Raw genomic sequence first — 24,989 nt, forward strand, 5'->3', positions numbered from 1 at the left:
TTTGATGCCTTCTTTGACTGTTAAAACAAATTGTGAGTGGCTGAATTAACTCAGGAAGCCGCAGACAGTAAATCCACATGAATGAAAACATGTCAGTACTTGTGCGATGCCTTCACTGACAGTATGATGCCTCTGAGATTACAGAGCAAAACTTTTCTTTTTGAACCTGAATGACTACCAATGACTTTGTTTAATGTTTATCTTAACGTGACTTGTGTTGATCGTGTTGCAGATTCGTGGAAACAGCTTGCATCTTCCTGTAGCTGAAAGCGGTTTGGCTGAGAGGAAGTGAGCGGAAACGTTGTGTGAATACTGCTTAATCGACTGCACCTCTCTGCTTTAATAACTTCCCACTGAGGCTGAAAAGCTTCGTGCATGTTGACCACTAATCTGCTCACTGATCAATAATTTCCTGACACAGCCCCCCTCCCACAACACGAAACGAAACAAACAAAACAACAACAACTGTGAGTCACCAAAGAGTCAGAAAACTGAACGGGAATGGAAAAAAATGACGCAACTCGAACAAAAGCATTTGTAAGACTCCGCTGCGCGCCATGAGGTGATCCCAGGAGGAGGCGTCTCAGCGGAAGGATAAATAGTTCCTATATCAGGTATTTTTTACTCTGGAGTTTCTTCGTATTGTATTCGTCTCCTTCTGTGTCCTCTTTTGATAACAAAATACACATTTAGCTCAAATCAGTGACGTTAAAAATTGAGTTTCGAACATCCAAATGAAGTTCAGAGCAGGAACTTACAAATCTAAAGTTTCGGTATCAATCCGCAGCCTAGTATTGATCCTCCGGTACGCTGTAAAACAGAAGCTGAAACATGGAGTTGTATTTGGAATAAACTTTGGAAACTTTGTTTGATGTTTATAGAGATGTCACCGAGAACATGTGTAACATCTTCCGCGCAGGATTTGTGCCGTGGATCATACTCTCTGTGACTCTCGCCTCAGGCTCCAATGGTAAGTGACAGTTTGTTTTAATCTAATCTCATTTAAATGTTGTTCTGACGGAACCTTTTGCAGACATGTTCACGTTGTTTGTAGTGACGCATTTTGTTTGGAGTTCACTTTGATTTTTCTGTGTGAAAACAAACCAAACCACCAGTTTAGAAACTGGGATTGGGACCAGAGTAAACGAGCTTTAGGTGTGGAAACGCCCTTACTCTACTGCTGTCGCAGTTACAAGAACGCAGAACACACACCAAGAATATGTGTTCAATCAGTCACATTCAACTGACTTTGTTCTGCAAACGAGTGATTTCCACGTTTGGCGGTGGGACAGTCAGCTTTTATGTTTAAATGGTTTCAGAGCGCTGATGTGCTGCCGCCACCTTCACAGCAGCACTGAGAGCGCGCTCAGTGATAAAATAATTAACTGTAATTAAAATCTTTGTTTTACCGCTTTGTGCGATAAATCACCACATTAACGATTTTCTGCAGCATTCATATTTTCTAATTTGAAAGTATTAGCGAAGGAGAAATGCGCAGGAATTCTGGTGTAAATATCGAGACTGCGCCGAGGATTATTACGGAGGAATAAACACACAACAGCCTTCCGCCATTTTTAGACTTAACATGCTCCGAGAGAGAGAGAGAGAGAGAGAGTAACTTTATTGACAGGCACATGCACGTCACATGCCAAACAATGATTTTATTGGCTGTTTCCATTTTCCTCTATATGCTCTCTACATCAGCGCAAACATTGTCTGTGTCTAGAAAATACTAAAGAAAGATGACCTTCTTACAGTTTAGAGCATATTTTTTATCTAACACCTCCACTTGCTCTCACTTTGTCATTCTCCTAAAAACAGGAGGTTTCTCACCCAGTATCATATAAAACTTTTTTATGCATGGTATGAACATGAACCATTCATATTTAAACAACTTAACTTTTGTAGCAGGTTTTGTCATCACATCCATCCATTGGACAGCTATCCAAAATCATTTTCCTTTCATTTACAGCTGACCTTATAAAGTGATAGTTTATGTCACTATGCTTGCATCTCTGTCTGGTTAAAGGATTCATTGCCAATGCTATCACACCCTGGTTGTCTTCATAAACCTTAGGTGGTGCATAGGTCCATCGATACCTTCGAACAGCTGTATGAGTACATACTCTCTTGTACAGTTGTAGCTAAGGCCATGTACTCAGCTTCACAGCTGGATAATGACACAGTGGTTTGCTGATGATCATTCACAGTCAGGCCTATACAGTAACCAGTTCTGCTGTGTCATTCTGTCTGTTACATCAGCCCCACAATCTGTATCACTATGTGCTCAGAACTCTGGTTTTATTGCAGCACTGATCAGACGGCCTCTCTGTACCTTTGGAAATCGTTCATCTTTTCTACACCATCAGTGTAGTTCAGTTTTTGCTCACAAGGTGTCGCTCTAGCTTTGTAACCTTGCATATTAAACCTTTCAAGGATTTTTTTCCCCACATATTTTTCTTTTTTCTGTGACATCCTCACATAGTTATCTCTCTGGTCAAAATCAATACCAATACAATGTTTCAGTTAACTCTTTCATTTAGAATTTTCCTGCATACATTTCCTTCACAACAATCAGTGTGTTGTTATTGCTGGCGTCAATGATCAGGCCATTTACCCATCAAGATTACGTTTTCATTCTTTGGTGTTCATGTGTAACCATAAAATTGAGGAGCACAAAGTTGTTCCCACTCATATGTTCATGTAACATCTTATTCCAGCTTCTGCCTGATTGTTTTAGCCCATACAGTTACTATTTCAACCTTTCATGTGTATCAGATTCAGCTACCTTTTAGCTCTCCGGTTGTTTCATGTATGTCTCACAATTTAGTGGTGTGCGTAGATAGGCAGTTTTAACATCCATCTGATGTAAAACCATGTTTAATTGTACTGCTCTTTGCATAGACACCATGATAGTGGTCAGATAAGCAGTGGGAGAGAAAGTTTCTTCAAAGTCTACACCCATCTTCTGACTTCAACTTTTTAGTCCTATTTTATATCTCAAAGTCATCTTTATCACATGGCATCATGTCAGTTTGTGTTTGTCTTCCCACAGTTGTTTTCATCACAGACATGACGAGTCTGTGGCTGAGCACTTTCCCACTGTTAGGACAAAAGACCCAGAAGGCTGAAATATTTTTGTCATTTCCAGCTAACATTCCCTTTGCACACCTTGAGTATAGTTTTCTCTTGTTCTGTTTATAAAAATAATATGCTGTTCCAAATGTTTGCATCTTGAAAAGTTTTGGCTTTCTTCTTGTCAGCATCAACTAAAGTGTCTGTTTTGTGAGTTTGTTAAAACATCTGTTCCTCACCACAGCTGCTGTTTGTACTGCATACAAACTCCTTAAGTAACTCTCTCTCTGTTAGCATACATCTGGCCACGTCAAAAAGTGTATGCCAGTTTTGCTTAGCAGTACTCTTTTGTGTGTGGTTCTTAGGTCTCATGTCTGATCCCAGTTTTGCTAAGAAGAGTCTGATAAGTTTTCCCCATAAAGTCTGTTCTGATCTGATACATTTAATCTGCCCATACGTGGCTGTATCAGCCAGAAACTTTTGTGTTGCTTGCACCTTGTCACTCTTACTTTCGAGATAATACACAAACACTGCACTGGAATAATCATTACCTATACTCTTACATCAGGCTCCTTATTTCTAGTCTGCATAAACTTTACCTTTGTGCACCCCACACCCAGCCTTGTGAACAAGATAACTTGAGAAAGAGGACTTTCAAACTGATGCCTCAGCTTTAAAAGGCTGATGGGGTATTGTTGTCAACTGGTTAGGCAGGTGGGTAGTGGCCTGGACAACCAACTATGTGAATGTGAGAATGAAGATGAGGTTGAATCTCAGTGGCCTTGACCAGACCTTGGTCAGAAGTCAAGTTTTCCAAAAATCTTGTGAGTGCGGTAACTCGAGAACAAGGCAACATTGGATTTTTTTAAATGGATACCATTAGCTTTATCTCTGTTTTCTTTTTCTCTTACTTTAGCTATCTTGTATTTCTTCTTTCAGACAAGATAAACATCACAGCTGAGTCTGGACAGAACATCACTTTGCCATGTCGAGCTCACAGCAATCAGAAGCCCATCATAGTTGTAGAGTGGATCAGATCTGATTTGGGGGCAGGTTATGCCTTGTTGTTCCAGGATGGGCACTTTGTTCCAGATCATCAGCATCCGTTTTTTAAGAATCGGGTGGATCTTCAGGACAGGCAGAAGAAGGATGGAGATGTATCTTTGATTCTGAACAATGTGACGCCTGCTGATAGTGGAACATATGAATGCCATGTCGTCACGCGAGGAGCAAACCAGAGGGAGAGAGCAACAGAGCACACCTGTACAATCGAGCTTAAGATTCTTCCTCGTGGTGAGTTATTACAATTGTTTTTGATCAAAAAACAAGCTGCTTCCTAGTTGCTGATGTTTTCTATGACGTTTTTAACCTCTCTGCTCTGTGGTGTTTCCTGTCCTTCAGTCCAGATAAACACGACAGCTGGACAGACAGCCATTCTGCCATGTCAAGTTCCAAACCTCAACAGTGATCCCAGTGTGGTTATAGAGTGGAGCAGAACCGATCTGGGGAAAGAAAATGTCTTTTTTTACCAGGACCAGAAGTTTATTCCAGATGACCAGCATTCATCTTTTAAGAACCGAGTGGATCTGCAGGACAGACAGATGAAGGATGGAGATGTGTCTTTGATTCTGAACAATGTGACAATTAATGACACTGGAACATACATGTGTTGCGTCTTCATGAAGGGAGCAAAACACAGAAGGAGAGCAAAACTGGATAGTGACCTCATCAGTGTTGTCAACCTTCATGTTGTTCGTCCAGGTGAGTGAGTAGAGTTGAGTGTAAGTGTGATCAGAGGTGAAGCTGCTTCCTGGTTGTTGATGTTTGTTTGTCTGTGAAGGTTTTCAGTCATCCAAATTATCATAATCTAAGGAGCTTGGAAAGAAAAGCATTTGGACTTCTTTACGTTGCTTAAAGATGTCTCACCTCTCATCCAAGAAGCTTCTTCAGTTCTAGGTTCAAATGGCGGAGAGTCCCAGACTTAAGCCCGATGGGAGAACATCCCAGTGTACCTCAGACCCAGCAACACACCCAGAAGAAAACTGGTTCTTCCCAAAGACAGAACTCCTAATCACAAACGTAAATCCTAGTGTATACTGTACAATGTAACGAGGAATGCTCAGACCTCTAAATTGGAGAAACCAAACAGCCACTTCATAAACGCATGGCACAATGTAACGCAGTAAAGGATCAGCCTGACTGCAGCTTGATAATAAGCTAGTCAGAAGTGCTTCGACTACGGAGCCTGAGTGTGCGGATAAAATACAAACAACAGAAGTAGAGCTCAAATATACATGTATTATGTATCTTATGGTGAGATGAAATTTATAGACAGATAAACAAAAGAAAAATATATATACATTGTAAATATCAACACTTCACCGAGTTCTTTTGATTCCTCAGAGGCATCCGATGGAAGACAAAACACTGCTCAGTAGACCATTCAACACTTTATTACTTTTAGAAGGGAGATGCGTCCTGCATGACACGTTGCCGCAGATCTCAAATTGGTGGTGTGCCCCTGACAGTTTTATTACAGAAGCTCTCTCACTCTAGTCTAAACAACAGTGTCTCAGTAACTTTCCACTAGAGACAGCCCCCTCTTGTCTAATTTTCCCAGGCAAGCGTGAGCAAGAGCCTGCAGCTTTCTACTCCCCAAGGACACATGGTCTAATGCCTTTATTTTTCAGGGCTGTGTCAACTTAATACTACACTATATAACTTCATAACACTTATTAATAAATAAGCATAGCATTATTGAGGCACTGAAAAATTTTTTATTCCCAACAGCATATATATTATAAAAAACACAATGATAGTGATAATAATAACACTAATAATAATAATAATAATAATAATAATAATACAAAACAACTAATTTAGTCCCAAGAGGAAGTTGGACAAGGTTTAGTCAGTTCAGTTTAGTTGACCTGCAATAAGCCGTGTTTCCAAACAGGTAGGAAGTTGAAGTCCATTTATCAGTTCATATAGATTTATCAGTCCTACCGCAATACAGCGGTGGTCAGGTGGCTCGCCATCCTGCGCTGATCAGGGGTTTGATAATGGGGAAAAAACTCTGACTTAATCAAGGTTAAAAACATAAATTAGCATTCACAGTTAAATTGGAACAGCGTTCTACTGCCATTACAATTGAAAAATAAATCCATAAATAGAAAAGTCAAATAATTAATGTCATATTTTATATAACAGCCAATAAACCAATAACCAAAGTCATAACATTTGATTCTTATAATGAATTTCATTCAAAAATAATGTTATAGAAAACCATTTGCATGGGTCCCATCAAAGTAAAGTAATTTAGCAAGAGTAATAAACATTATCCAAGGTTAATCAAATATTTCCAACACACATTTAATTATATGTGTTGTGCAACACGTTCAATAATCTAAAAGGAATTCAAATCAATTCAGAAGTCCCAAAAGAAGGCCCAGAAGGCCGTTTTGGCATTCACTTAGAAAAGTAACAAAAAACTTCCAAAATGGACAAAACTACAAAAATCAGATCTCTCACTCAACTCTTCAAACAGTAATTTAACATTCAGCCATAGTGAAAAACTGTCTGTCACCAACTGTCTGCCATCTATAATTCAGTTTTGAGATCCTTTCCCAGACACCTTAACACCTACGCACATCCTGGGCCTTTTGACCTCTCATAATAGGACTAGGGTCTTATGGGGCTAGATTTCACAATGAACTCACCTGAAACCTTGGCTGATTGTGACCTACACCTGTTTTTACACCTTGGCTATTGTGATTAGGTAGAGGATCATTAGGGGATCCATGTCCCTTTTGGGGGGACACTCTTCTCGGTTGAGAGGTGAAATGTCTTCAAGCAACTTAAAGAAGTTCAGACGCTCCTTAGACTTGATGTTTGTTTCTAAAGATGTTGTTGATGAGACTTTGTAGAAAGCAGCTGGTCTGAGTGATGTGATCAGAGTGCAGTAGATAATGTTTGACAGCAGTTTGAAGAGGAAATGGATTCTGTTCTGTTCTTCACTCATCACCTACCTGACAGCTGACACTTCACACCTGTTTCTCACCTGCAGGTCAGACAGGAGGAGACACAGAGGATGGAGTCATTAGATATAAAGTGATATATTTTGTTTTGTTTCTTGTACCAGCTCTTGTGGCTGTTATTTTGATCTGTAAAAAAAAGAACAAAAATAATCCCCCACTTCCTACTCCTCTGACTGATGAAGTAGGAAATGAAGTTTACTGAACAATCTCTGCGTTGATATTAGGGCTGCCACGATTACGTCGACTATCAAAATCATCGACAACTAATTAAATAGTCGACGCGTCGTTTGAAGCTTCGTAAGATCCCAAAAGACGCAGGAATAAGTAGTAGGATTTAAGAGGGTAATAACGGACTGAAACAGAAGATGGCAGCACTGCATGTACAAGGATGCCAGCTGCCGTTAAACCCCAAAGAAGAAGAAACTTTGTCCCAGAATTCATAGTGCGGCCCTGCTCAGTTTCCAACAATGGCAGCAGCTAGTTAGTTTTAATATTACTCTTATTATTCTTTCTGGGTCACAAAATAAATGTTTAACATATTTTCAGGCGAGAATGTAGCTGTGTAAACCTAAAATATCTGCTCAGTTTATCAAGACACCACATATTTTCAAAAGCGCTCCGACGTCTTCTGTTACCCACCAGCTCGATAGCTAAGCGGGGTTCAAGGCTCACCAGAGCCGGTGAGAACACCGGACTCCCGACAAATCATTTTCAAACCTACCGCGGTCTTTCGCTACTCAGGTTAATTTATAATTAATCTTTACTATATTATTAGACCTTTATTTATCCATATAAAAATCTCATTAAGATTCAAATCACATTTCCTAGAGAGACCTAAAGTAAAAACACATACAGCATATAATAACATAACAATATCTATATCAAATTGATATTACTAAAATTTTTAAATAGTGTTATGTAAAATCAAAAGTATCTCTAAAACATCAAACATCGATCAAACTCTGATTCGATGTACAAGGATCTTTGATATATCAAATCTTGTGATTTGACATCAATAGGGCAGAACGGCGGCACGGTGGTTAGCACTGTTGCCGCACAGCAAGAAAGTCCTGAGTTCAATTCCACCATCAGACCGCGGTCTTTCTGTGTGGAGTTTGCGTGGGTTCCCTCCGGGTACTCCGGCTTCCTCCCACCGTCCAAAGACATGCAGCTTGTGGGGATAGGTTAATTGGATAATCCAAATTGCCACTAGGTGTGAATGGGAGTGTGAATGGTTTTCTGTCCCTGTGTGTTAGCCCTGCGACAGAGCCTGTCCAGGGTGTACCCTGCCTCTCGCCCTATGACAGCTGGGATAGGCTCCAGCACCCCCCGCGACCCTGAAAAGCATAAGCGGAAGCGAATGGATGGATGGAGATCACTTGTCATCGATCAAACTGATTCGATGTACAAGGATCTTTGATATATCAAATCTTGTGATTTGACATCAATAGATCACTTGTCATCAATCAAACTCTGATTCGATATCCAAGTATCTTTGATATATCAAATCTTGTGATTTGACATCAATAGATCACTTGACATCGATTACACTCTGATTCGATGTACAAGGATTTTTGATATATCAAATCTTGTGATTTGACATCAATAGATCACTTGACATCGATCAAACTCTGATTCGAGTACGAGGCAGCAGAGAGGACCTTGTATGGGTTTACTACCACATTCTAAAGGTACGCATGTGATGTCAACTGGTGAAATACAAATTTGACACACCAACATCAGGATCAGCGCTTTCCCTCAGACTGACATGTAGAGAATGTGAGCTGACAGAAAAAATAAAATTTATGTACGAAGTTTACACAAACAACCAGGTATTATAGTATATATATTTATATATATTATAGTGGCACACGTAATTCAATTACAGTGATCTGAGAGCCACCATCTAACTGATGGAGCACAGGCTCAGAACTGATGTTCAGTGGTTACCTGCGTAATGTCATCATAGTCCTCAGACAATCTCTCTGTTGACAAAATAATAATAATGTAAGATACTCATAGTGTTACCTTTGGCTCTGCGTCAATATAAAGAAAACTGTTAATATGTCAGTTAGCAGTCTAACAAAGCTCTGGCTGCAGAGCACAAGTTAGTCCAAAAACTGTTTAGCAAGAGATGTGTTACAGGGGTACCTAGCACGACGCACACACAGTGGTTTAGCTGTGATGCTTGTGGCCTTATTAATGCAGCTTATTTCAAGCTGCCGTAAACACTGTTGTACACACTGCTTCCTTACCGAGCTTGCTCGTCCTGCACTAAGCTCTCCCCTCTTCCTTTCTAGGTCCTGGCATTCTACTGAAGTAGGGAAGGCGTCATTAGATGATGACTCCTAGTGATGGTAAGATGAAGCCTCGTGAGGAACTGAAGGTTTCCATCCAACTGGTCGACTCATGGTTCAAAGCATTGTGATGATTCATTTGCTCTACTGCGCCATCAAGTGGACGATTCAAGTGAAAAAGGCTCTTTGATTGTAATGATGGGATGTGTAAACCTCTAAACTGAATAAATAAATAGTTTTCATGGTTATTTATTACGAATATTGTCTCACCATGTCTGATACAAAAGAGAAAGTGGAAACTATCAGGACAGAGCTTTGGTATGATTGTGTAACTGTGTAATCATGCTTATGTACATCTGGATAATCACACAAACTGTGTGGCGCTTCACTTTTTAATAAACCAGTGATTCTTGAGATAAGGGACAAAACATGTCCAGCAGATAAAACCCAATTTTGTTGTTAAAAATATGCATACAAGTGTTAACCCAACTGCCTAAAGTGTTAACCCAACTGCCTAAAAGACAAACCAAGGCAATGTTTATACAACAAAACTATGATTTTTTATAAATATATATTTATTTTAAATGGTACAATACATTACCAGTACCTTAAAAATCCATTGTCCTGAAGCAGGTGTGATAATATTAAAATACAGAAAAAAAATTAAAAGTAATGTAAAATTAAACATCATGGCTCTCGTCACTAAGTATTAAAGTCAATACCTTATATCAAAATATGCAATTGAAAATTTATTTTTACATATTTTTTAAGTGATTAAAATCGTGCGTCAAGTCGATGTAATCCAAGATTTGATTATTTTTTCTTGTAAAAACAGCCTCATTTAGGCAGATTGTTGAGGCCATAAGCAAATGATGAAAAACAAGATGGCTTCTGTCAGAAAAACATGTGTTATGAGAGAAAGTATGGTATTTTGTCAACACCATCAGATGTCTGATACAAAAGAAAGTGGAAACTATCAGGACAACGTTTTGGCATGCTTATTTACATCTGGATAATGACACAAACTAGTGTGTGGTGCTTCAGTTTTTAATAAACTAAAAGACAGAAATCAGATTATAGGATCTGTGGTGTTGTTTATTTATATTATGGTTCTTATCATTTGTGATATTTATTACTCTGTGCATACTTTATTAGGAGAGATGAGATATTAAAAAAAAGCTCTTCCTTGCTGGTTACATTGAAGAAGAAGCTCAACTATGTAGCACGTACGTAATCAACTTCAACAACACAATGTGATGGGGAAATCAGCTGTGTTTTTCTGCCCATTTGATTTCGAATCTGGCACACACCAGAAAACCAGTTCCTGAATCAGTCACGTGATACGGACTGCCCGCGAGGCCTCGAGCGTCACTGCATACGTAATCAAAGTGTGCCTCGATACGTGCTTCACAAAAACAACCTGAGACTAGAAAAAATTGCATTTCCTGCGAAAATGCTGTGTGGATGCCTTACGCTGAAGATTTCTGCTGAAAAAAGCAGAAAAAGTTGAAAAAACAAAAAACATTGCCCTGAGCGAGATTCGAACCTGGCCTTTCTGATCTATAGGCGGCGTCTCACCTTACTGGACCAAACTGATTCTTACAAAGAAGAGGTGGAGAGACTGACAATTCTGGTGAAATTAGCAGAAGCTGCTTAGTATTGTGCTAATAAGAGGTGAAAAGGCTAAACATTTAGCAGAAAAGAGGTGAATCAGAAGAAGTTCTGCTGAAAAGAGGTAAAGAAGCAAAAAGATGAGTTGAAAAGAGGTGTAGAAGTGCTTGCTGAAGATGGCTGTATGTGTAATGACACACTGGAGAGTGTCAAGAAAGCAGAGCGCATGCAAGCAGGGAACATGTGTAGCAACTGTCACAGGTAGGATTCGAAACTCTGCCCCCGGGTCTCACGGCAGCTGCCCTACCCTCTGAGCCAAATGAGTTCTGGTCTCAAGCAAATATATGATGAGAGAGAAAATGTGCACTGTGGAGCAGAAGCTCAAATTAGCAGAAAAGAGGTGAAGAGGAAGAACTTTGTTGTGAAATGAGGTAAAGAAACTGAAATTTGTGCTTAAAACAAGTGAAAAAGCTGAACTCTGAAATCCTGCTAAAACAGTAGTAGAGGCTGATATTTTTCAGCTACTCACTGAGCCAAACTGGTTCTCACGTAACTGAAAAAAGGTGGAAAAGCTTAAAATTCTAATGAAAACAGCAGAAGAGGCTAAGTGCACTGTGGAGCAGGAGCTCTAATTAGCAGAAAAGAGGTGAAGAGGAATAATTTCTGCTGAAAAGAGGTAAAGAAGCAAAAAGCCGAGTTGAAAAGAAGTGTAGAAGCAGAAGTGCTTGCTGAAGATGGCTGTATGTGTAATGACACACTGGAGAGTGTCAAGAAAGCAGAGCGCATGCAAGCAGTGAACATGTGTAGCAGCTGTCACAGGTAGGATTCGAACCTCTGCCACCGGGTCTCACGACAGATGCCCTACCCTCTGAGCCAAATGAGTTCTGGTCACAAGCAAAGATATGATGAGAGGGAAAATGTGCACTGTGGAGCAGCAGCTCAAATTAGCAGAAAAGAGGTGAAGAGGAAGAACTTTGTTGTGAAATGAGGTAAAGAAACTGAAATTTGTGCTTAAAACAAGTGAAAAAGCTGAACTCTGAAATCCTGCTAAAACAGCAGAAGAGGCTGATATTTTTCAGCTACTCATTGAGCCAAACTGGTTCTCACGTAACTGAAAAAAGGTGGAAAAGCTTAAAATTCTAATGAAAACAGCAGAAGAGGCTGAGTGCACTGTGGAACAGAAGCTCAAATTAGCAGAAAAGAGGTGAAAACAGCAGAAGAGGGTGAGATTTGTGCTGATAAGAGGTGAAACTGCGGAACCAATCAGAGGTACTGCTTCTGTCTGCTTCATCAGGCTGTGTACTTGTATGTATTTCTGCCATAGACTGTTAACCAGAATCTGAGGTCCATATTAGAAAAGCTGCTAAAATCATTAAACTTTGCAGAATTGTAATAAATTATCAATATGAATTACCGGTCTGTGATAGTGTATAAATTTGTAGTTAAAAAAAAAACATGTGGGCCAAGGTGGAATCGAACCCACGACCTCTGGTCTGAAGAGCGGTGTCATTACCAATCGCGCCACCTCTAAGGGGGCGGGCGCTTTGAAAAAAAGGGTGATGAGGAGTCAGAATTAGATCGCGGTGAGACGCGAAAAACGCCGTTTTTTGGAGTTACAAAACGTCGTGTAACTCAAAAACTAGGTGGGATAGAAGCATAATTCTTGCACTGGGTGAATCAGCGGACTTTGGTGTACTTTGACTGCGATTTACATAGCTCTTTGTATCTCCGTCGCGGAGATATGACGAGAGAAGAAACGGCTTCATTTTCGGAATTTGAAAAATGAGAGGAGGACAGATTTCCACCCCTCAAACAAGTCTAACTCATCTCAGAACGGTAATAGGTGAGAAAATAATTCTTGAATTGTGAGTGTCAGGAGTGTCTGAAGATATACAGGGACAAGCCTCATGTCTTAACTTTGCTTCGTTAAGGAGATATGACGATTTGAAAATGCCTTCAGTTTCAGTATTTCAGCTCTGAGTTTCACAACCTCCCCATAGACTTTGAATGGGGAGTTTTTAGACCATGTGTCACTTCGAGGCAAATTGTGAAAAAAACGTAACTCTCACAATAATTATAGTGACACTGTCTTAAAGCCAGCAAAAATACCTACGTTTTGATGTATAATTTGTGGAAGTTGAGTGGAAATTGAGCGAGTAGCAAGGAGTTGTTCAGACATGAAGAGAAAATTCAGAACGGACGAGTGTGCAGTGGGAGTTAATTGCATAGCAACCATAGCAACACATGTATTTTCTGAAAAATCACAAAGTTGTAACTGAAAACTTAAAGAGTCATTACATGAAAACGGTAACAGATATGAAAAAGCTGAATCACACAGGAATAGCCCAATCATCTGAGAACGTTTTAAAGTTTGAATGGAGTTTCTAGGTGAAAGTATGAGGAAGTAGTTAAGTTTCAAAGACAAGCAAGTTTTAGCAGAATTGTAGAAGTTTCCCATTCATTTCAATGGGACAAATTAAAGGAAAAAAGTGTAATATTTTAAAAAGTATAATAGTAATAAGTACCAAAAGATATAGCAGTCGAAAGCAGAAATAGCAGAACAGTTTAGAGTTTGAATGGTAAAAATCGGCTGAAAACTGAGGGAGTAGTTAAGCGGCAAAGAAACGGAGCAACTAGAATAATAAAGGATAAAGAACTAGAAAAAATTGCATTTCCTGCGAAAATGCTGTGTGGATGCCTTACGCTGAAGATTTCTGCTGAAAAAAGCAGAAAAAGTTGAAAAAACAAAAAACATTGCCCTGAGCGAGATTCGAACCTGGCCTTTCTGATCTATAGGCGGCGTCTCACCTTACTGGACCAAACTGATTCTTACAAAGAAGAGGTGGAGAGACTGACAATTCTGGTGAAATTAGCAGAAGCTGCTTAGTATTGTGCTAATAAGAGGTGAAAAGGCTAAACATTTAGCAGAAAAGAGGTGAATCAGAAGAAGTTCTGCTGAAAAGAGGTAAAGAAGCAAAAAGATGAGTTGAAAAGAGGTGTAGAAGTGCTTGCTGAAGATGGCTGTATGTGTAATGACACACTGGAGAGTGTCAAGAAAGCAGAGCGCATGCAAGCAGGGAACATGTGTAGCAACTGTCACAGGTAGGATTCGAAACTCTGCCCCCGGGTCTCACGGCAGCTGCCCTACCCTCTGAGCCAAATGAGTTCTGGTCTCAAGCAAATATATGATGAGAGAGAAAATGTGCACTGTGGAGCAGAAGCTCAAATTAGCAGAAAAGAGGTGAAGAGGAAGAACTTTGTTGTGAAATGAGGTAAAGAAACTGAAATTTGTGCTTAAAACAAGTGAAAAAGCTGAACTCTGAAATCCTGCTAAAACAGTAGTAGAGGCTGATATTTTTCAGCTACTCACTGAGCCAAACTGGTTCTCACGTAACTGAAAAAAGGTGGAAAAGCTTAAAATTCTAATGAAAACAGCAGAAGAGGCTAAGTGCACTGTGGAGCAGGAGCTCTAATTAGCAGAAAAGAGGTGAAGAGGAATAATTTCTGCTGAAAAGAGGTAAAGAAGCAAAAAGCCGAGTTGAAAAGAAGTGTAGAAGCAGAAGTGCTTGCTGAAGATGGCTGTATGTGTAATGACACACTGGAGAGTGTCAAGAAAGCAGAGCGCATGCAAGCAGTGAACATGTGTAGCAGCTGTCACAGGTAGGATTCGAACCTCTGCCACCGGGTCTCACGACAGATGCCCTACCCTCTGAGCCAAATGAGTTCTGGTCACAAGCAAAGATATGATGAGAGGGAAAATGTGCACTGTGGAGCAGCAGCTCAAATTAGCAGAAAAGAGGTGAAGAGGAAGAACTTTGTTGTGAAATGAGGTAAAGAAACTGAAATTTGTGCTTAAAACAAGTGAAAAAGCTGAACTCTGAAATCCTGCTAAAACAGCAGAAGAGGCTGATATTTTTCAGCTACTCATTGAGCCAAACTGGTTCTCACGTAACTGAAAAAAGGTGGAAAAGCTTAAAATTCTAATGAAAACAGCAGAAGAGGCTGAGTGCACTGTGGAACAGAAGCTCAAATTAGCAGAAAAGAGGTGAAAACAGCAGAAGAGGGTGAGATTTGTGCTGATAAGAGGTGAAACTGCGGAACCAATCAGAGGTACTGCTTCTGTCTGCTTCATCAGGCTGTGTACTTGTATGTATTTCTGCCATAGACTGTTAACCAGAATCTGAGGTCCATATTAGAAAAGCTGCTAAAATCATTAAACTTTGCAGAATTGTAATAAATTATCAATATGAATTACCGGTCTGTGATAGTGTATAAATTTGTAGTTAAAAAAAAAACATGTGGGCCAAGGTGGAATCGAACCCACGACCTCTGGTCTGAAGAGCGGTGTCATTACCAATCGCGCCACCTCTAAGGGGGCGGGCGCTTTGAAAAAAAGGGTGATGAGGAGTCAGAATTAGATCGCGGTGAGACGCGAAAAACGCCGTTTTTTGGAGTTACAAAACGTCGTGTAACTCAAAAACTAGGTGGGATAGAAGCATAATTCTTGCACTGGGTGAATCAGCGGACTTTGGTGTACTTTGACTGCGATTTACATAGCTCTTTGTATCTCCGTCGCGGAGATATGACGAGAGAAGAAACGGCTTCATTTTCGGAATTTGAAAAATGAGAGGAGGACAGATTTCCACCCCTCAAACAAGTCTAACTCATCTCAGAACGGTAATAGGTGAGAAAATAATTCTTGAATTGTGAGTGTCAGGAGTGTCTGAAGATATACAGGGACAAGCCTCATGTCTTAACTTTGCTTCGTTAAGGAGATATGACGATTTGAAAATGCCTTCAGTTTCAGTATTTCAGCTCTGAGTTTCACAACCTCCCCATAGACTTTGAATGGGGAGTTTTTAGACCATGTGTCACTTCGAGGCAAATTGTGAAAAAAACGTAACTCTCACAATAATTATAGTGACACTGTCTTAAAGCCAGCAAAAATACCTACGTTTTGATGTATAATTTGTGGAAGTTGAGTGGAAATTGAGCGAGTAGCAAGGAGTTGTTCAGACATGAAGAGAAAATTCAGAACGGACGAGTGTGCAGTGGGAGTTAATTGCATAGCAACCATAGCAACACATGTATTTTCTGAAAAATCACAAAGTTGTAACTGAAAACTTAAAGAGTCATTACATGAAAACGGTAACAGATATGAAAAAGCTGAATCACACAGGAATAGCCCAATCATCTGAGAACGTTTTAAAGTTTGAATGGAGTTTCTAGGTGAAAGTATGAGGAAGTAGTTAAGTTTCAAAGACAAGCAAGTTTTAGCAGAATTGTAGAAGTTTCCCATTCATTTCAATGGGACAAATTAAAGGAAAAAAGTGTAATATTTTAAAAAGTATAATAGTAATAAGTACCAAAAGATATAGCAGTCGAAAGCAGAAATAGCAGAACAGTTTAGAGTTTGAATGGTAAAAATCGGCTGAAAACTGAGGGAGTAGTTAAGCGGCAAAGAAACGGAGCAACTAGAATAATAAAGGATAAAGAATAAAGAGAAACAGGATCTCAATAGTGTGGATGCCTACGGCATCCACCCAATAAAGAGAAACAGGATCTCAATAGTGTGGATGCCTACGGCATCCACCCAATTACCCGACACACGCTTTGGAGCTTCGACACACACGACACATCGTTAGGCTTCAGTGATCAATTACTGTAATAATTATCATGCATGACATGATAATTATTACAGCAAAGCCTAAAAAGCATCAAATGTCTGAACTCATGTCAGGTTTAAATTGACTGACCCTGATTTGTTGCACTGCTCAGCAGTGACATCACAACTTAATTGAAATGCCACTGAGGTTAGTTTGAGTTTGACATTCAACAAAACAGCAGAGAAAACAGAAAACCACCAGACTGTGGAGAACACAGACGTTATGGGTTTGGTTGAGTTACAGACTGATGAGTGGAGAAAGTAGGAAACAGCTTATTCTTCTATATCTTACACAGAGTGCTGTAAATCTGTTAATACCACCAGTGACACAAAGTAAAGTTGTACATGTACTTGAGTACTTATAGAGTATAATTCATACTGTATGTTTGAATCGTATTGATGTATTTTTTTTTTTGGTAGTTTTCTATTTCTGCTCTACTGTATTTTGAATTCAAACATTGTACTCCCTGACATTTATTTAATTACTATGTAATGCTACATTATTATAGATAAAGTGACTCAGCAGTATATAAGTTGTACCAACCATCTAAAGCTGCAACATTAAAATAAAACCGACATAAATCAATAATTATGATCCTGTATCATCTATATGATTTTGGAGAGTAAGTTCTGTTAGTATTTCTTTAGGTATATTACTTTTGTATGATTACTATATTCTCTGCACTTATAATTCTGGTTGCGCTTACTGACCTCAAACCGATTTTACGTGGTACACGGTGCTCAAAACCTATCAAAACATGTTTTAGTATGACTTTGGTAAGCTACGAAGATGGATTGCGGGAGCATTACGGTTACCGCAGTCAGGAGGCTCGCAGAGTAAACTGGGTCTAAAACTCAGTCTGCTTCAGGTCCCAAAGTCAAACAAACACTGCAACATCACAGAGTTAAAAACCATCTCAATTGGATGAATGCTAACTCTTTTCCACCTGATAAAAGTTAAAGTGAGGGTTTCTGGTGGTTAGAGACAAATGCAATCGCATGGCAGGATGCTGTAAATGGACCAAACTTCAGTCAGGAGAACAACTGAGATTCACAATACCAGGTTAGTCATTAATATACTGCAACAACATGGGAATAAAGCAGCTGTGAGAGAATTCAACATGAATGAATCAATGGTACAGAAGTGGAGGAGGCAAGAAGAATGAGTTGAGTAAACTTTGACTTATCTGACTGTTTTGTTTTGCTTAATGTGCCTTATGGTTTGAAAAATATGGTATTCAAGCAGAATTCTGACTTTACCAGTCATAAAACATCACCTTGTAAAACGGTTATTTCACGCTGTTTAAACTTCTGTGCAGCTATCTGTATAGTTCCTGTATAGCAATGTAAAATTCAGTATTTAATTAGTTGTGATTTCCTGTTGACCCTTTGTCTCGCTCTCCTCTATCAAAACTGATCTAATACACCTCTGATCCAATGTTCCCTCTAATTTTTCATGTGTCTGAGCAAACACACAAACTCCCAGCCGCGGAGGTGTGCACGTGGATAGCGAATGAGCAACAGCTTCTGACTTTCCAAAAGTACTCATTTATTTAGAATATCAAAAATAAAAGTGCTACCTCTACCACACATTACTCGAGAACACACTAGTCCGCGTACACATGGGAGCATCCATTACAGGGAGAGTGAGAAGAAGAACAAAAAGGGGTTGACACACCAGTCATGAGACGGGAGGCGCCGCCATGTGGTGATACACTGCATTACAACAGCAACTGTTACAAAATGTGAATCGCGTCATTGGCTGGACTATGGGATAAGATGGCATCGTTCTAATCCCATATGGGAGTAGCCATTCACTTACTGACTAACACTGCAAAACAGAATTGTTAAAGTTTTAATTTTAATTTCAACTCAGGTTAGATTTTTTTCTGTGCGCAACGTAGATTTTTTGTGCGCATAGACGTGCGATTGTGCACCCGCGCAGTTTAGAGGGAACATTGCTCTGATCCCACACCAAACTGGAAGTTTGTGATAAAGAAACAATAGATTTTTATAGATAATCATTGCATGTGTTCTTTATCCAACTCTCAGTGATATCAGATTAACACTTTGACCAGTTCAAACTTGAACCCTCCTCCTCTTCCTCTGTGACAGGATGCCAGTGTTGTGGTTTGTAGTAAAAGCAAAGTTTTCCCTGTCAGTCTGCAACAAACATGAGAAAAACCCATTTAAATAGTTAAGCTGGCTGATAACTGTCTATTAAGATGGACAGAAACAAATTGGTACCTCTATGATGGTCTGAGACAAAGCAAAAATTGTGGGCAAGTGGCTGAAATCAGTCAGGAAACTGCACAAATGAATACATGAAAACATCTCAGTGTCTGTCAGACGCATTGACAGTTCTCCATGTCCAAGATTTGAGGGAAACCTCAAATCTTGGACCTCTTTTCTTACTTAAAATGAGAGAATCTCAATATTAATTATCAATGGGTTTCATTATTTTTTTCATTGCCATCTTGTGTTGATCGTGTTGCAGATTTGTGGAAACAACTTGCATGTTTCTGTACCTGACTGTGGTTCAGCGGACAGGAAGTGAGCTGGAGGTGGTCTGATTTCTGATGAGTGACTGCATCAGTAATCAAACTGCTTTAACCACTGACTTGCTGTCAGAAACAGATCAAACTTCTCCTACTGAGACAAAGATCAACACTGTGATTGGTTCTATTCATCAGTGTGGGAGACACATTTCTGAAGTTATTCATACAGGTTGACCTGTCACGGTCTTCCTGACAACCCTACACATACAAAAAAAAAAATTGTGCGCCACGCAAAAAGTCACTGCTGAGACAATCTGAGTGCAGTGAATTCATTTTCTTGTTCAAGGAAGGGTACAAAGTGGCCCACACCTCTGCACCATGACTATCATCAGCCTGAACTGCTAATAAAAGGAAGGATGGATCCATTCTTTCATGATGTTGTTGTAGCCCTTCTGATTCAAGGTGTAAACATTGTCCTTTCATACTTTGATTATGACAATAAGTTATCGATGGTGGCCCTGAGACATCAAACGGACTGCAACTTAAAAAACAAAGAAGGTTTTAAGCTTCACTGGTGAGAGTGTCCAGATGATACATGCTGAGGGGAGATGAGAACATAGCAGGTTAATTGCATGCACGCTTACGATACACATATTAATCTAGTAGCAGGTCTGAGCAAAGGCCTAAGCGTCTTCTGCTTCAGTTTGAGACTGGCTGCAAAAGTACTCTACTTAGTGATTAATGACGAGGGTCCATTATTAGCTCTCGGAGATGGTGAGACCTGAAGTTATTACCCTAAAAGGCAAGCAATGTAGAAAAGAGAAGTTATATGTCGGTGTATGGTTATTAGAAGTGTACGTGATGTACCCTTGTCTGCACGGGTTGAACTTTTGCCCGTCTGTCACCATGTATTTTTGAACTGTATTGACGTAGGTGTGATATTTTGTCCTATAAAACCAGAACCCAGTGTATTCTTGGGAGAGCAAAAACAATCCCTATGTTGATGGTTGGTTGTTCTCCTGTGATAATAAAACTCATCATTTGATTGCACTTTTCCGGAGCCTCTGTCGTTTGTTGTCTGGTCTAAAGTTGATCGATCTCGTAACAAGGGTGCATGGGAGTTTGCCCAACCAGTCTACATGTGTTTTGTGGACTTGGAGAAGGCATTCGACCATGTCCCTCGGGGTGTCCTGTGGGAGGTGTTGCGGGAGTATGGGGTGTCTGGCCCATTGCTACGGGCCATTCGATCCCTGTACAAGCGTTGCAAGAGCTTGGTTCGCATTGCCGGCAATAAGTCTGACTCGTTCCCGGTGGGTGATGGGCTCCGCCGGGGCTGCCCTTTGTCACCGATTCTGTTCATAATTTTTATGGACAGGATTTCTAGGCCTGGCAAGTGGCGGAGGGCTTTCACTTTGGTGGCCTCAGAATCTCATCTCTGCTTTTTGCAGATGATGTGGTTCTGTTGGCTTCATCGGGTGAGGGCCTCCAGCTCGCACTGGAACGGTTCGCAGCCGAGTGTGAAGCAGCGGGTCGGGGGTGAGTTCCTGCCCCAAGTGGAGGAGTTCAAGTATCTCGGGGTCTTGTTCGCGAGTGATGGGAGAAGGCAGCCGGAGATCGACAGACGGATTGGGGCTGCAGCTGCAGTAATGCGGATGCTGCACCGGTCCGTCGTGGTGAAGAGGGAGCTGAGTGTAAAAGTGAAGCTCTCAATTTACCGGTCGATCTACGTCCCTACCCTCACCTATGGCCACGAGCTGTGGGTAGTGACCGAAAGAACGACATCGCGGATACAAGCAGCAGAAATGAGCTTCCTCCAAAGGGTGGCTGGCCTCTCCCTTAGAGATAGGGTGAGAAGTTCGGTCATCCGGGAGGGGCTCAGAGTAGAGCCGCTGCTGCTCGACATCGAAAGGAGCCAGCTGAGGTGGTTCGGGCATCTGACAAGGATGCCTCCTGGGCGCCTCCTGGGTGAGGTGTTCTGGGCATGTCCCACCGGGAGGAGGCCCCGGGGCAGACCCAGGACACGCTGGAGAGATTATATCTCTCGGCTGGCCTGGGAATGCCTTGGTGTTCCCCCGGATAAGCTGGAGGAGGTGGCTGGGGAGAAGGAGGTCTGGGCCTCTCTGCTTAGGCTGCTGCCCCCGTGACCCGGCCTCGGATAAAGCGGATGAAGATCGATGGATGGATAGTTAGGCTAAGACATTTACCTCTCATCTTTTCTTTCCTCACAAAACTAATAATTCTTTTAAGTGTCTCCCAGGGCAGTTCTTAGCATATTTTGGTTCCTGCAACTGGTCCGTCGGGTTAATGTCTCTCCAGAATTACCTCAGTTATTATCACTGTGCCATGAAAGATGTCTAGTCGTTCTCCTCAGATCTATGACATCAACAAGGAATTTTGTCCCACAGAAGAGCTGCTTCCTGGATATTTTCCATTTTCAGACTGTTCTCTATCAACTCTGGAGATGGTTGTGATAATGCGAATAGATTAACAGTTTGTGAAACACTCAGACCAGCCTGCTGGCACACACAACCATCCTAAGTTCAAAGTCATCATCTTTCTTCTTGATTCAGATTCTTATCAATCAGGTTTCTTGATAATGACTAGTTACCAAAATTTATGAGCTGCTGTCATGTGACTGGGTGTTTGGTTACTGATATAAATCCTCAACCTACTGCCATGGGACTGTGCAGACAGCGGAGGTACAGCTGTACTCATAAATTTATATAACCTGGCATAACCTTTGTGCTTTTGGGGATATTTTTCAGAGAATATGAGAAAAGATAAAAAAATCTTTTATTTCAAATGTGGTTATGTTTGCCCTATTTCAATCATGATGACATCAGAAAACACCTAAATGATGCCAATCAAAAGATTACATACCTTGGAAGTTTTGGCATGATAACACACAGGTTCACACACACAGGTCTAAATGATGATAAATTATGGTAACCATCCTTACCTGCCATCTGTTTGCTTGTTTGTGTTTATCAAAAGTCAGTGAGGTTCTGGTCTTCAGACAGACCACTGCACGTTTTTTTTAGCACTGACGTTGATGAAATCAGAGACAAAGGGAGAGCAAAAGAATTATCAGAGAATTTGTAGAAGAAAGTTTAACTTTATGAAACAGTAAAATGATGTTTAAAGATATCCCACAAGTGAAAACATCAGTCAGCAATGTCCAAACTCTAAGTATGAAGTGGAAAATTAGGAATTCTGTAGAAACCAAGCCTCAGTAAGTGTAGGCCAAAAAGAAATTTCAGCCACAGCTGTCAGAAAATGTTTGGGATGAAAAGAACCCACAAATAACTTCAGCTGACATAGAGGACAAAAACTGACTGTGGCTGTGTTATGTCCCCACAAATGAGGTCTGGGGGATGGAGAACAGTAACAAACAGGTCCAGAATAAAATGAAAAGGAAACCAGACAGAGGTAGCATATAATATGGTTTTCAAGATGCACAAAAAAGAGGCGCTTCAAGAAAAATGGGCTGCATGGTCGAGCCGCTAGAATAAACTTTTGCTACATTAATGTCACAAAGCAGCTCGTTTACAAGATGCCAAACAGCTCAGTGACGAGCACAACTTTATGTGTTTTTCAGAGATGTTTAAAAAAAACAAAAAAACAACCTAGTATTCTATGTATTTTTTTTTGTTTTGATTTGTTTGTCTGACTTTGGTAATCAATTTGTTACTAGAGATGTGACATCACTGTTTTCTATTTCTGCCAAACATGCAAGGCAGCAGAGGGGAGACTGCATGGGTTTACTACCACAGTCTAAAAATATGGATGTTACGTTAATTACTTATGTTGTTGTTGATGAAGCCTCCATATCTTCCCTCTCACTGGTGCTAACATAAAACCTATAATATAAAAATGTGACACAGCAACATCAGGATGTCAACAAGCTCTTTTTGCCATTTTGACATGTAAAAAACAAACAAACTCTGAGCTGACAGAACAAACAAAACTTTATTTACAAAGTTAACACAAACAAAGACTCGTATTATGATAACTTTTATGATAACCACCATCTGATGGGGAATAAGCTCAGAGCTGATGCTCAGTGGTCACCTCGGCAATATCATCATAGTCCTCACAGAGTCTCTCATCAGCGTTAGTTTCTGTTGCCAAGAAGATGGTGGGGTCATTTCCTGTAACATGAGGTTATTAGACATATTTAAATGAGGCAAAAGCAATTGTGCTTAGTAAATAATCAAGGATACTCAGAGAGTTACCTTTGGCTCTGTGTTGATATAAAGACACTACGAGGAGAGTGGAGATGAAGTATGGACAGATCACCACCAGGTGACAGACCAGTCTCAGCGTGGTGGAGTAAGAGGGCAAAGATATGGTCGGGGGCATGTTTGAAGAGGTGATGGGCGAGGTTGTGGTTGTAGGTCTACCTGCAGAGACTTCTGGTCAGTGAATATGTGGACAAAATAAAAGGTGAAATCAGAGTGAAGCTCCTCACCTGTGACAGTGATCCAGCTGGATGGAGACTCTCCATGATCACTGATGTCACACTTGTAGAGGCCTTCATCAGACCTGGAAACATGCTGGATGGTCATGTGACCTGTAGGCTGCTTCCTGATGAGGGAGCCATCTTTATAGAAAGCAGCTGGGAGGTTGGAGGGAGGGGTCTTTGTTTTACATAGCAGAGTGACGTCATCTCCCTCCATCACAGGGAGGACAGGACTCTGCAGGATCACTGATCCACCTCAACACAGAGACAAACTACAGCATTTCATCCATTTACACACAGCTTCATCAACACTAACTCCACACACTCAGCTTACCAGTGACTGTCAGGTTAACCATGTTACTGATGGGACCCTCTCTGGACTCACACCAGTAAACCCCACTGTCCCATGTGAAGATGTAGCTGATGTTGCAGGAAGAACCAGCACCTTCTCCCCACCCATCTCCACACCTCTGAGTCCTCTGTTGTTTGCTTGTGTTTCTCCTCAGAGTCCATCCAGCAGAGCTGTCGTCCTCCTCACAGCTCAGAGACACAAAGTCTCCTTCAAAGAACTGAGAGCTGCTGGGACTCACAGTCAGACGAGCTGTGAAGAAGACTTTATGATATTATTTACATAAAATTGATTATTTTACTCTACTTCCTTTATACTTAGGAGGTTGAAATATTCAGTGGGCTGTAGTGATCAACTATTGTATGATTGCCATGTCATGCCACAAGAAAGGTTAAAAAAGAACTGGGCACTTAGTGAGGTTTAGTTCATGTCAGGTTTAAACTGTGACAGAAGAAGGTTACTGACCTTGGTTTGTTGTGCAGCTCAGCAGTGAGATCAGAACTAAAGAGAAATGACACTCAGGTTGATTTGAGTTTGACATTTAACAAAACAGGAGTAAAAACAAATCCACCAGACTGCGGAGAACACAGACGGGTTTTTCTGAGTTGTCCACTGATGAGCGTAGAAAGGATGAAACAGTTTTCTCTTTAATGTCCTAAACAGAGGCATGTCTGCTGGAGTAGAGTGCTGGTAACCTGTTAATATCAGCAGTGAAACAATGTAAAGAAGTACATTTACTCTGAGCTGACAGAACAAATAAAACTTTATTTACAAAGTTCACACAAACAAAGACTCGTGTTATGATGACTTTTACAATGTAAAGAATGACACAATGTAAAGAATTTACTCGAGTAGTTAATGGAAATTCTTCATACTATATTCAAGTATTTCTTTGTTTCTTTGTTTCACAGCTTTCTAGATTTCTGCATTCTGGATTCAAACATTGTACTCCACACTATTTATTTTACAGATTTCATTACTGTATGTTGTTATAT

At 40.5% G+C, this 24,989-nt stretch overlaps 2 protein-coding genes across 4 annotated transcripts; one reads left to right on the plus strand and one right to left on the minus strand.

Moving 5' to 3' along the window:
* Window positions 1–795: 795 nt before the first annotated feature.
* Window positions 796–9,898, plus strand: LOC146635223 (junctional adhesion molecule C-like). 3 transcript variants are annotated; one of them, XM_085345574.1, is made up of 5 exons: window positions 796–970; window positions 4,015–4,368; window positions 4,477–4,836; window positions 7,142–7,185; window positions 9,413–9,898. In XM_085345574.1, the coding sequence occupies exons 1-5, from the start codon at window positions 898–900 to the stop codon at window positions 9,428–9,430; spliced, it is 849 nt and encodes a 282-aa protein (XP_085201700.1). In that variant the 5' UTR covers window positions 796–897; the 3' UTR covers window positions 9,431–9,898. The 3 variants fall into 3 exon arrangements, with proteins under 3 accessions (XP_085201700.1, XP_085201703.1, XP_085201695.1); XM_085345577.1 differs by lacking the exon at window positions 7,142–7,185; XM_085345569.1 differs by lacking the exon at window positions 9,413–9,898 and having other exon boundaries at window positions 7,142–7,834.
* Window positions 9,899–23,230: 13,332 nt separating this feature from the next.
* On the minus strand, window positions 23,231–24,535 carry LOC146635224 (Fc receptor-like protein 5). Its single transcript, XM_085345789.1, has 5 exons — window positions 24,460–24,535; window positions 23,980–24,246; window positions 23,655–23,900; window positions 23,407–23,586; window positions 23,231–23,304 (listed from the first exon to the last, which is right to left on the minus strand). The coding sequence occupies exons 1-5, from the start codon at window positions 24,533–24,535 to the stop codon at window positions 23,231–23,233; spliced, it is 843 nt and encodes a 280-aa protein (XP_085201915.1).
* Between the last annotated feature and the right edge of the window lie 454 nt (window positions 24,536–24,989).

This window comes from Diplotaxodon limnothrissa, linkage group LG3, assembly GCF_057381915.1.
Source record: "Diplotaxodon limnothrissa isolate DT_005_m linkage group LG3, D_limnothrissa_male_GT1.1, whole genome shotgun sequence".
NCBI lineage: Eukaryota > Metazoa > Chordata > Actinopteri > Cichliformes > Cichlidae > Diplotaxodon > Diplotaxodon limnothrissa.

Bases quoted from the DNA above. Each gene is read 5' to 3' on its own strand.
- LOC146635224 (XM_085345789.1), bottom strand. From the start codon at position 24,535: ATGTCAAACTCAAATCAACCTGAGTGTCATTTCTCTTTAGTTCTGATC. The intron at 23,587-23,654 runs GTGAGGAGCTTC...AAGTCTCTGCAG, and splicing joins CAGCTGGATCACTGTCACAG to GTAGACCTACAACCACAACC. The intron at 23,305-23,406 runs GTATCCTTGATT...TCTTGGCAACAG, and splicing joins AGCCAAAGGTAACTCTCTGA to AAACTAACGCTGATGAGAGA.
- LOC146635223 (XM_085345569.1), top strand. From the start codon at position 898: ATGTGTAACATCTTCCGCGCAGGATTTGTGCCGTGGATCATACTCTCT. The intron at 971-4,014 runs GTAAGTGACAGT...TTCTTCTTTCAG, and splicing joins TCTCGCCTCAGGCTCCAATG to ACAAGATAAACATCACAGCT. The intron at 4,837-7,141 runs GTGAGTGAGTAG...TCTCACCTGCAG, and splicing joins CCTTCATGTTGTTCGTCCAG to GTCAGACAGGAGGAGACACA.